This window comes from Procambarus clarkii, chromosome 81, assembly GCF_040958095.1.
Source record: "Procambarus clarkii isolate CNS0578487 chromosome 81, FALCON_Pclarkii_2.0, whole genome shotgun sequence".
Classification (NCBI taxonomy): domain Eukaryota; kingdom Metazoa; phylum Arthropoda; class Malacostraca; order Decapoda; family Cambaridae; genus Procambarus; species Procambarus clarkii.
Window position 1 is genome coordinate 9,227,143 of NC_091230.1, and position 12,585 is coordinate 9,239,727.

General features: G+C 44.6%; 1 protein-coding gene across 1 annotated transcript in view; it reads right to left on the reverse strand.

Moving 5' to 3' along the window:
* Positions 1 to 12,585, reverse strand: part of LOC123773031 (insulin-like peptide receptor) — a 531,432-nt gene that overhangs the window by 79,698 nt on the left and 439,149 nt on the right. The window contains exon 28 of the mRNA XM_069315507.1: positions 9,380 to 9,544. Coding sequence (XP_069171608.1) covers positions 9,380 to 9,544 — 165 coding nt within the window. The remainder of the gene's footprint in view (positions 1 to 9,379; positions 9,545 to 12,585) is intronic.

A 12,585-nucleotide genomic window follows, 5' to 3' on the forward strand; every position in this document is an offset into this window, starting at 1 on the left:
TCATAGCGACAGAGAGTTAGTAAAGAGTTAGCAAGAATAAAATTAGAGGAGCAAAGACTCAAAACCGAGGAGGCTAGAATTAGAGCGAATGCCACTGGACCTCCACCTGCCGGGGATTCATTCCCCAGGCATTATGAGAAAAAGCATAATTTGCCTGAATTTTCAGAGTCGGACCCTGAAATGTTTTTCAACCATTTTCAGAGATTGGCCATGTCCATGAACTGGCCAAAGGAAGAGTGGGTGAAAATCCTACAGGGAAGACTTAGGGGTAAAGCACAAGATATTTTTATAAACATGCCTGACGACGAGTGTTTTGAATATGATAAAGTCAGGGAACGTATTTTGCGGGCATATGAAATTACGCCTGAAGCTCACCGCCAAGCTTATCGCAACCTTAGGCCTACTCACAACCAACCGCTCACTGAATTTGTTAATGATCAAATTAGATTGTTTGATAAATGGATTCGCTCAGCGAAAGCCGAAACATACGAGGCTCTCAAGATAATGTTGTGTACCCTGCGTGCGCAGTGACCAGGTCTATGGGACTTAAATGTAAGGGCAGCCCTGTGCTTGCCAAGGTGGTAAATCCCGAGGACACGAGGAACTTTCCGAGTGGTGAAAACCAAGTGGACCTCGCGGACACATTCATGGCCCGACTCGATGACGTGGCCGAGGACATTGTGGAGAGCCTGCCACCGCTATCTACTGAGAGTAGTGGGGAGGTGGAGGAGAACACTGTTGAGCCTCGGCCAATGGCATCTGACCAAGGCCTAGATGCCTCCTTGAGTGAGTTACAGAAAGCTGACCCCACTCTTGCAGATTGTCATGAGATAGCCGTCTCTATGGAGGAAATTGTAGACGCAGCAACTGGGTACTACTACAATGATCGGATTTTGATGAGAAAATGGAGACCACAGAGTGCTCCCTTGTCAAATGAGTGGGAGGTAGTCCACCAGGTTATGTTGCCGACCTGCTATAGAGAAAGAGTTTTGGCAGCTGCTCATGATGATCCTATGGGGGGACATCAAGGTATTACTATTACGTATCACAAAATTTTAAAGTATTTTTTCTGGCCCAAGCTGAAAAGCGATGTGGCAAAATTTTGTAATGCGTGTATTGTTTGTCAACTTGTTGGGAAACCAAACCAGACTCCACCTAAAGCTCCTCTAAGGCCTATTGTCGTGCCAGAGGAACCATTTTCTCATGTGGTAATGGACTGTGTTGGACCATTACCTAGAACTAAGTTTGGTAATATTTACCTAATCACGATGATGTGTATCACTACTCGTTACCCAGAGGCTTTTGCTGTAAGGAACATCCGAGCAAAAACTGTTGTTGCTCGTATGTTGCAATTTTTTCCACTTTTGGACTGCCTCGGGTCGTGCAAACTGACAATGGTACTAACTTTAAGTCTGATATTTTTTAACAATTTTGTAAGGACCATGGAATAACTCATAAGGTTTCCAGCTCATACCATCCACAGAGTCAGGGGGTAATTGAACGTTTCCATCTAACTCTGAAGCAGATGTTGAAGACATCGTGCGAGAGTTCCCACACCTTCTGGGATGAGAATTTACCGTATGTTTTGTTTGCGGCTAGAGAGGGATTACAAAGTTCACTGGGTTGTTCTCCTTTTGAGTTAGTCTTTGGCCATAAAGTTCGTGGACCCTTGCAAATGTTACAGGAGAATCTGTTAGGGAACGTAACGTTAACCGAAGGTTCGGCATTTTTTGCGCAACGCCACCAGAGACTCAAGGACTGCAAGGCGGCGGCACTAAAGTATCTTGGGAAGGCCCAAGAAAAGATGGAAGAACGAAACGATGCTAAATCTAAGTTGCGGGTATTTCAGCCTGGCGACCCTGTCCTGGTATTAAAGCCTCGACTAGGGAACACTATGTCCCACAAGTACGAAGGCCCCTACATTGTGACAGAAGAGACTGGGGACCTCACGTACAAAGTGAGGCACTCTGACAAGCGTAACCAGGTAATGCTCGTACATGTAAATCGGCTGAAGAAGTTCCAGGGTCCCAGGCCCATTGCACTAACCAATGTTTCCATTTCCAGTGAGGGAGGGGATGATTGTTCTGGGGACCCAACTAATCTCATTCTCAATAATTCTAGTTCTGTGAATGCTGTGGAGGAGGGACTGTCCCATTTGCAGATGGCCCAACGTGAAGAGGTGCAGTCGTTGGTTGATGAATTCTCCAGTCTGTTCGGGGAGGTCCAGGGTAGACAACATTATGATGACTGATGCCCAGACTGATGCCATTTGCCATGATGTCGAGTTGACGGACTACACCCCCATTCGCCTTCAACCCTATCGGATGAGTCCAGAAAAGAAGGCCATCGTACGGAAGGAGGTCGACTTCTTGCTCCAGCACGGCCTCATCCGGCCAAGCCAGGGCTCTTGGTGCTCGCCCTGCCTTTTGGTCCCCAAACCAGACGGCTCCTGGCGATTATGCACCGACTATCGGCAGCTCAACAAGTGACCATTTTGAGTATCAAGTATTTTTGAGTATCAAGTGTTACCGTTCGGCTTGCGTAATGCCCCTGCCACATTCCAGAGACTCATGAACTCTTTGCTCGCTAAGGTACCAAATTGTCGGGCTTATTTAGATGATATCGTGTTCTTTGACAGTAATTGGGCTGACCACATAGATAGGTTACGCCAGTTGTTCGCAATCTTGAAAAAGGCAAATCTTACCTTAAATGCAAAAAAGTGTCATTTTGGCCAAGGCACAGTGACGTACCTCGGTTATGAAGTGGGCCAAGGAAAAGTGTTACCTCGGCATAATAAAATCAGTGCCATTCTGGAGTATCCAGTGCTAAAGTCTAAAAAGGACATTCAAAGATTTATCGGTATGTGTGCGTACTATCGACGCTTTTGTCAGAACTTGTCCAGTGTTGCCACTCCTCTCACAGACTTTTTTCGGAAGGCCGATAAATTTAAGTGGTCATCAGACTGTGCAGAGGCATTTAAAAATTTGAAATTGATCTTAGCTTCCGCCCCAGTGCTTGCTAGTCCAAGGTTCGACCGACCGTTTAAAATTCTTGTTGACGCGTCTGACTCGGGTGCTGGTGCAGTGTTGTTGCAAACTGGGGATGATCAGGTGAAACACCCAGTATATTATTACTCTGTGAAATTTGACAAGGCGCAATGCAATTATTCAGTGGTAGAAAAAAGAGGCGTTGGCGCTAGTGTTTACATGTAAAAAGTTCGAAGTTTACCCTCACAGGTAATATAGTGGAAGTGTACACGGACCATAACCCACTAGTCTTCCTGACTCAGATGAAGGGTAAGAATAAACGCATCCTCAGGTGGGCGTTGTACCTACAGGACTTCAATCTTTCCATTACCCACCTACCGGGCCGGCTCAATGTGATAGCCGACTCTCTGTCCCGGTTGCCTGAATAACATTCATCTGAGCCACAGGAAGCCATTTACCAACTGTCATGCTTTAGTTATTTTTTTTTAGGTTCTCCTGTGACATTAAATATTCCGTGTCCAATTTATTTATTTCACTGTTTTTTTTTTTTTGTATGTCTTATTTTTTCAGAGAATTCCTTTGTACTTTTCTTGCAGAGAAATTTTTGTTTTTGATTGATTTTTTTTTGTCATATTTTCCTTTTTATTCTCTATACACTTATAAAAAAAAATATGACTACTATTCTAGTAGTCACATTTTTTTTTTTCTCTGAAGGGGGGAGGAGTGTTACGATCCTGGGTTCCTCAGTGGAAACCAGAGGTCAAAATTGAACTAAATAAGCTACGTTAGATTAGCAAAACGCAAGTCGATAGTCTTTGTTTGTATCTTCCCTGCCAGACGTAAGACTATTCTTGTTTCTCAAAGAGCATTTAAAGACTGAGCTAGGGGTTGATTATTAAATAATAACATAGGCACCAACTATGTTTACTAATACTTTCTAATCATTTGTAAAGTAACAATATGTTGCATAGGGGAAGATTTTTAATGTGCTTAGCTGCACGATCAATTAGGCTCCTCCTGGCACCACCACATGCGGGAGGCCTAAGCTGGTCACTGGGAGCGTTCTTCTTCTGGCTGGCGTTCGTGGGGACGAGACCTACTCTGTGGCTGCACCCCTACTCTCCTCCCTTCTCCTCTTACTTATTTCCCTTACCTTAAGTTCCTGTACCATTAAGTTAAGTACTGTGTGTTTAAGTGTGCCTACTCTGGTAGTAACGATTGGTGAGACCTGGGGGTAGTATTTGCCAGTGTTTTGGGTACCCCTAAGTGTTGTGTTTTGGGTATTAGGGTACCACGTGGTCTCACTACCCTAAGCTGCATCCAGCTTCAGTGCTTATCCAGTAGTACTTTACCCTAGCTTGTTCTTAGTGTAAACCTTGTATCCTGCTAAAGTGGACCAAGGCTTTTAACGTAAGATAGTGTGGTAAAGTAATTATTATTATTGTTATTGGTGTGAGTGTATATGGGGGGTTGTTAAGGGGTTAATAAATAAGTAAATTAGAACAGAGTATCCCTTCTTCCTGTGTGGGAGTGCATTCATCAACCTCTAGACTGACCTTGTGTGTAGCCAAGTATTCAGCACTGCTTATAGTTTTATTTGTGGGCCGGGCCTTTTAACTCTCCCATATTTGATAACTCTGTATTCTAACTACCCTTACCCCTTAATAGTGCCAGTTCCCCCATAGCAAGCCCACCATTTTTCATAACAGTGACATATGGACCAATATGCCTGCTACGGTGACATATGGACCAGTATGCCCGCTATGGTGACATATGGACCAGTATGCCTGCTATGATGACATATGGACCAATATGCCTGCTACGGTGACATATGGACCAGTATGCCCGCTATGGTGACATATGGACCAGTATGCCTGCTACGTTGACATATGGACCAGTATGCCTGCTACGGTGACATATGGACCAGTATGCCTGCTACGGTGACATATGGACCAATATGCCTGCTATGGTGACATATGGACCAGAATGCCTGCTATGGAGACATATGGATCAGTATGCCCGCTACGGTGACATATGGACCAGTATACCCGATACGGTGACATATGGACCAGTATGCCTACTACAATGACTTACGGACCAGTATACCTGCTACGGAGACATATGGACCAGTATGCCCGCTATGGTGACATATGGACCAGTATGCCTACTACGGTGACATACGGACCAGTATGCATGCTATGGTGACATACGGACCAGTATGCGCGCTACAGTGACAATTGGACCAATATGCCTGCTACGATGTCATATGGATCAGTATGACTGCTACAGTGACATTTTCACCAGTATGAGCGCTACGGTGACACATAGACCAGTATGCCTGCTACGGTGACATTTGGACTAGTAAGCCGGCACCGGTGACATATGAACCATTATGCCTGCTACGGTGACATATGGACCAGCATGCCTGCTACGGTGACATATAGACCAGCATGCCTGCTACGGTGACATATGGACCAGTATGCCTGCTATGGTGATATATGGACCAATATGCCTGCTACGGTAATATATGGACCACCATGCCTGCTATGGTGGCATGTCACCGTGGCACCGTATAGATCACTAGGCCTGCTACGGTGACTTATAGACCAGAATGCCTGCTATGGTGAAATATGGACCATCATGCCTGCTACAGTAACATATAGATCAGTATGCCTGCTACAGTGACATATAGACTAGTATGCCTGCTACGTGACATATCGACCAGCATGTCTGCTACTGTGACATATGAACCTTCATGCCTGCTATTTTGACATATAGACCAGTAATGCCTGCAACAGTGACATATAGCAGGCTTGCCTGCTATGGTGACATATGATCGAGTATGCCTGCTACGGTGACATATGGACCATTATACCCGCTTCGGTGACATATGAACCTGCATGCCTGCTACGGTGAAATGTAGACCAGTATGCCCGCTACGGTGACATATGGACCAGTATGCTTGCTGCAGTGACATATGGACCATCATTCCTGCTATGGTGACATGGACCAGCATGCCTGCTACGGTGACATATGCACCAGTATGCCTGCTACCGTGACATATGGATCAGTATGCCCGCTACTGTGACATATAGACCAGCATGCTTGCTACGGTGACATATGGACCAGTATGCCTGCTATGGTGACATATGGACCAGCATGCCTGCTATGGTGACATATGGAACAGCGTGCCTGCTACGGTGACATATGGACCTACATGCCTGCTACGGTGACATATGGACCTGCATGCCTGCTACAGTGACATATGGACCAGCATACCTGCTACGGTGACATATAGACCAGAATGCCTGCTACAGTGAGATATGGACCAGAATGCCTGCTATAGTCACAAATATACCAGCATGCCTGCTACGGTGACATACTGACCAATATGCTTGCTGCAGTGACATACGGACCAGCATGCCTGCTACAGTGACATATGGACCAGTATGCCTGCTACGGTGACATATGGACAAGTATGCTCGCTACTGTTACATATTGACCAGCATGCCGGCTATGGTGACATATGGACCAGTATGCTCGCTACAGTGACATATAGAACAGCATGTCTGCTACGGTGACATATGGACCAGTATGACTGCTACAGTGACATATGGATTAGTATGCCTGCTACGGTGACATATGGACCATTGTGCCTGCTACGGTGACATATGGACCAGTATGCCTGCTACAGTGACATATGGACCAGTATGCCTGCTACGGTTACATACGGACCAGCATGCCTGTTATGGTGACATATGAACCAGTATGCCTGCTATGGTGACATATGAACCAGCATGCCTGCTACGGTGACACATGAACCAGTATGCCTGCTACTGTGACATATCTACCAGTATGCGTGCTACGATGACATATGGACCAGTTTGCCTGCTATGGTGACTCATGGACCAGTATGCCTGCTACGTTGACATATGGATCAGTATGCCTGCTATGGTGACATATGAACCAGCATGCCTGTTACGGTGACATATGGACCAGTATGCCTGCTACAGTGACACATGGACCAGTATGCCTGCTACGATGACATATGGACCAGTATGCATGCTACGGTGACATATGGAACGGTATGCCGGCTATGGTGACATATGGACCAGCATGCCTGCTACGGTGACATATGGACCAGTATACCTGCTACGGTGACACATGGACCACAATGCCGGCTACTGTGACATATGGACCAGTATGCCGGCTACGGTGACATATGGACCAGTATGCCTGCTACGTTGACATATGGACCTGTATGCCGGCTACGGTGACATATGGACCAGTATCCCCTATTCAGTGACATATGGCCCAGTATGCCTACTACGGTGACGTATGGACCAGTATGCCTGCTATGGTGACAAATAGACCAATATGCCAGCTACGGTGACATATGAACCAGTATGCCTGCTACAATGACATATGGACCAGTATGCATGCTACGGTGACATATGGATAAGTATGCTCGCTACTGTTACATATTGACCAGCATGCCGGCTATGGTGACATATGGACCAGTATGCTCGCTACAGTGACATATAGAACAGCATGTCTGCTACGGTGACATATGGACCAGTATGACTGCTACAGTGACATATGGATTAGTATGCCTGCTACGGTGACATATGGACCATTGTGCCTGCTACGGTGACATATGGACCAGTATGCCTGCTACAGTGACATATGGACCAGTATGCCTGCTTCGGTTACATACGGACCAGCATGCCTGTTATGGTGACATATGAACCAGTATGCCTGCTATGGTGACATATGAACCAGCATGCCTGCTACGGTGACACATGAACCAGAATGCCTGCTACTGTGACATATCTACCAGTATGCGTGCTACGATGACATATGGACCAGTTTGCCTGCTATGGTGACTCATGGACCAGTATGCCTGCTACGTTGACATATGGATCAGTATGCCTGCTATGGTGACATATGAACCAGCATGCCTGTTACGGTGACATATGGACCAGTATGCCTGCTACAGTGACACATGGACCAGTATGCCTGCTACGATGACATATGGACCAGTATGCATGCTACGGTGACATATGGAACGGTATGCCGGCTATGGTGACATATGGACCAGCATGCCTGCTACGGTGACATATGGACCTGTATACCTGCTACGGTGACACATGGACCAGTATGCCGGCTACTGTGACATATGGACCAGTATGCCGGCTACGGTGACATATGGACCAGTATGCCTGCTACGTTTACATATGGACCTGTATGCCGGCTACGGTGACATATGGACCAGTATCCCCTATTCAGTGACATATGGCCCAGTATGCCTACTACGGTGACGTATGGACCAGTATGCCTGCTATGGTGACAAATAGACCAATATGCCAGCTACGGTGACATATGAACCAGTATGCCTGCTACAATGACATATGGACCAGTATGCCTGCTACGGTGACATATAGACCAGTATGAGCGCTACGGTGACATATGGAACAGTATGCTTGCTACGGTGATATTTGGACTAGTATGCCAGCTATGGTGACATATGGACCAGTATGCCTGCTACAGTGACATGGGCCAGCATGCCTGCTACGGTGACATTTGGACCAGTATGCCTGCTACAGTGACATATGGACCAGCATGCCTGCTATGGTGACATATGGAGCAGTATGCCTGCTATGGTGACATGGACCAGCATGCCTGCTAAGGTGACATATGGACCAGCATGCCTGCTACTATGACATATGGACCAGCATGCCTGCTACTATGACATATGGACCAGCATGCCTGCTACGGTGACATATGGACTGGCATGCCCGCTACAGTGACATATGGACCAGTATGCCTGCTACGCTGACATATGAACCAGTATACCTGCTTCGGTCAAATATGGACCAGTATGGTTGCTACAGTGACATATGCATCGGAGGTAGACCTGCATTGATCCTCAAGGATGTGACGAAATACTTCTTCAGAATAAGGTCAGTATTAGCAAGTGAAATACTTCTTCAGTATAAGGACAGTATAAGCAAGTGAAATATTTCTTCGGAATGAGGTCAGTATTAGCAAGTGAAATACTTCTTCAGTATATGGACAGTATAAGCAAGTGAAATACTTCTTCAGTATAAGGACAGTATAAGCAAGTGAAATGAACAAGAAAGGAATAAAGTAGAGGCAACGTAAACCCAAACACTTCAAAACATATATAACAAGAAATAAAGGGTTGGAAAACCATTGTATTACATTACCAACAGTTGGAGTTGTGGGGCTCAGGAGCTGCAATTTGGTCTCGTAAATTTTATTAAGCAAGAAATTTTAGAGAGAAACATATATATTTCATTTTCTGCAGGAACTCTGTAACAAATTCAAGGCTTTACTTTGTAACATACATTCTGGGAGGTCGTCCATACCTTGAGGAGGAACTTGACAATAGAGAGGAAGGAAGGTCTCTGCCTGGCCTCGTACCTCCAACACCTCCTCATAACTCTCTCAAGAGGCCGAGGACAGTGTCTCGGGCGGTCCAGTGTGGCATACCGCTCCACCACCAGCCGGATCACTTCATCGTTGGTCCGATTCTGTCCACATATTATTAAACTAACGTCAACATTTTTCAGCACCAAACTGTTCAGGTTAACTTCTGCCTCATCATAGTCATACATATGTTCTGGATAATTAAAAAAATTATATAACATAAAAGCATGCAAATGCTGAATAGCTATTCAGTTTACTGATAAAATACTATTGTTATTAGAATGGAAACGAGTTCTCAGAAAAAAATCTGTTTGGACCAATAAAAACGAAATATAATTACATCAATATATATAACAATGGAAATGTTAGTTTGCTCAAAATCGCTAATCTCTGAAAGGTCTTCACCGATTGCTTTGAAATTTTCACACAATGTTCCATTCGCATCCGAGCGGGTTTTTATATACATACTATATAGATGTTACGTCTGTGAATGAAAAAACATGTTTTTTTGAACAACTGTGTTTTTCATGTGAGAGAAATCTTCGAAACCTCTTTACCGATTGCTTTGAAATTTTGACACGACGTTGCATTCGAATAGGCGCGTGTTTTCATATTCCTACTATATACATGCCTTACCTGAGTCAGAAAAAAACATTCTTTTAAAAAAAAACAGCGCCATCTGTTGGACGTAAGAGCAACACATGCTGTAATCTCAAAAAGTTATTCAGCGATTGCTTTGAAATTCTGACACAACGTTCGATTCGAATATGTGCGTGATTTTATATGCCTACTATGTTGATGCCACACCTGTGACAGGTAAAAATAGTTTTTTTTTCAAAAACAGCACCATCTGTTGCATGTAATAGCAACATGCATATTATACTAAATATGTTATAAACTCCATTTCAATGTTTCTGATTGCATTGATAAATTTATTTTTCATAGATTTCGATATATTTTAATTTTTACTGATTTATTTTGTGTGACATTGTGTTGGAATTGAGGTGTGTTTTTTACCATACCGTTCATTTCGTAAGGATAAGTATAGATGCCACATCTGTAACAGATAAAAACATTTTTTTTTTTTAAGAAACAGCGCTATCTGTTGCACGTAAGAGCCACACACAGTATACTAAACATGGTATGATTCCATTTCAATGTTTTCGATTGCATTGACAAATTAAATTTCATACATTTTGATTTATTTTAATTTTGAATTATTTATTTTGTATGACATTGCATTGGAATTGAGCTATGTTGTGTACCATACCATTCATTTCGTGAGTATAAGTATAGATGCCACACCTGTGACAGGTAAAAACATGATTTAAAAAACAGCACCATCTGTTGCAGGTAAGAGCAACTAACACTATACTAAAGATGTTTCGATTCCATTTCAATGTTTCCGATTTCATTGATAAATTGAATTATATATTTTAATTTATTTTTATTTTTATTTAATTATTTTATGTGAAATTGCATTGGAATTGAGCTTTGTTGTTTACCATACCGTTCATTTTGTGGGTATAGTTTATTTTTTTTATTTTTACAATGTTTTTCATTTCATTTTTTAATTGTTTTTCTTATATTTTAGTGATGAGAACATCAGATCATTTGGGAATGCATCGAACGAGGGCGTGGGGAATGGTGGGGAGGACGAGCGGACGGGATTGGGAGATGGTGGGGACGAGGGGACAGGGGAATAGAGATTGGTGGGGAAGGACAAGGGGACAGGGAAGTAGGGGATTGAGGGGAGGACGAAAGAATGGGGGAGGGGTGGGAATGGTACGGAGGACGAGGGGACAGGGGAGTTGAAAGATGGTGGAGAGGACGAGGAACTGTGGAGTAGGGAATTGTTAGGAGGACGAGGGGAGGGTGGAGTGGAGGATGGTAGGGTAAGGCATAGGAATGAGGGAGGGAGGAAATGATGGGGAGGACGAGGGGACAGGGGAAGGGGAAAGGGTGGGGAGGACTAGAAGACAAGGGAGGGTTGTAATTGCTCAGCAACGCACATGCGTTGCTGAGCCACAGCAACGCGTGGCCGGGTACTGCTAGTTTAATATAAATATCACATCCTAAAATCCTCTGCAATATTTGCAGTTTATTATGAATTCATAGTTATATAAGTAGCATTCTCACCTAGATGTGCATGTACTCCAGGATGATATGTTATATGGAGGGTCAAGAACGACAGGCACTGAGGAAAGCAAGGAACGACAGGCACTGAGGAAAGCAAGGAACGACAGGCACTACGGAAGGACAAGAACGACAGGCACTAAGGACGGTAAAGAACGACAGGCACTAAGGACAGTAAAGAACGACAGGCACTAAGGACGGTAAAGAACGACAGGCACTAAGGACAGTAAAGAACGACAGGCACTAAGGACGGTAAAGAACGACAGGCACTAAGGACAGTAAAGAACGACAGGCACTACGGAAGGACAAGAACGACAGGCACTAAGGACGGTAAAGAACGACAGGCACTAAGGACGGTAAAGAACGACAGGCACTAAGGACAGTAAAGAACGACAGGCACTATGGACAGTAAAGAACGACAGGCACTAAGGACGGTAAAGAACGACAGGCACTAAGGACAGTAAAGAACGACAGGCACTAAGGACAGTAAAGAATGACAGGCACTATGGACAGTAAAGAACGACAGGCACTAAGGACAGTAAAGAATGACAGGTACTAAGGACGGTAAAGAACGACTGGCACTAAGGACGGTAAAGAACGACAGACACTAAGGACGGTAAAGAACGACAGGCACTAAGGACAGTAAAGAACGACAGGCACTATGGACAGTAAAGAACGACAGGCACTAAGGACGGTAAAGAACGACAGGCACTAAGGACGGTAAAGAACGACAGGCACTAAGGACAGTAAAGAACGACAGGCACTATGGACAGTAAAGAACGACAGGCACTAAGGACAGTAAAGAACGACAGGCACTATGGACAGTAAAGAACGACAGGCACTAAGGACAGTAAAGAACGACAGGCACTATGGACAGTAAAGAACGACAGGCACTAAGGACAGTAAAGAACGACAGGCACTATGGACAGTAAAGAACGACAGGCACTAAGGACGGTAAAGAACGACAGACACTAACCTCATGGACAGTAACAAGGTGTCTGCGGGGATT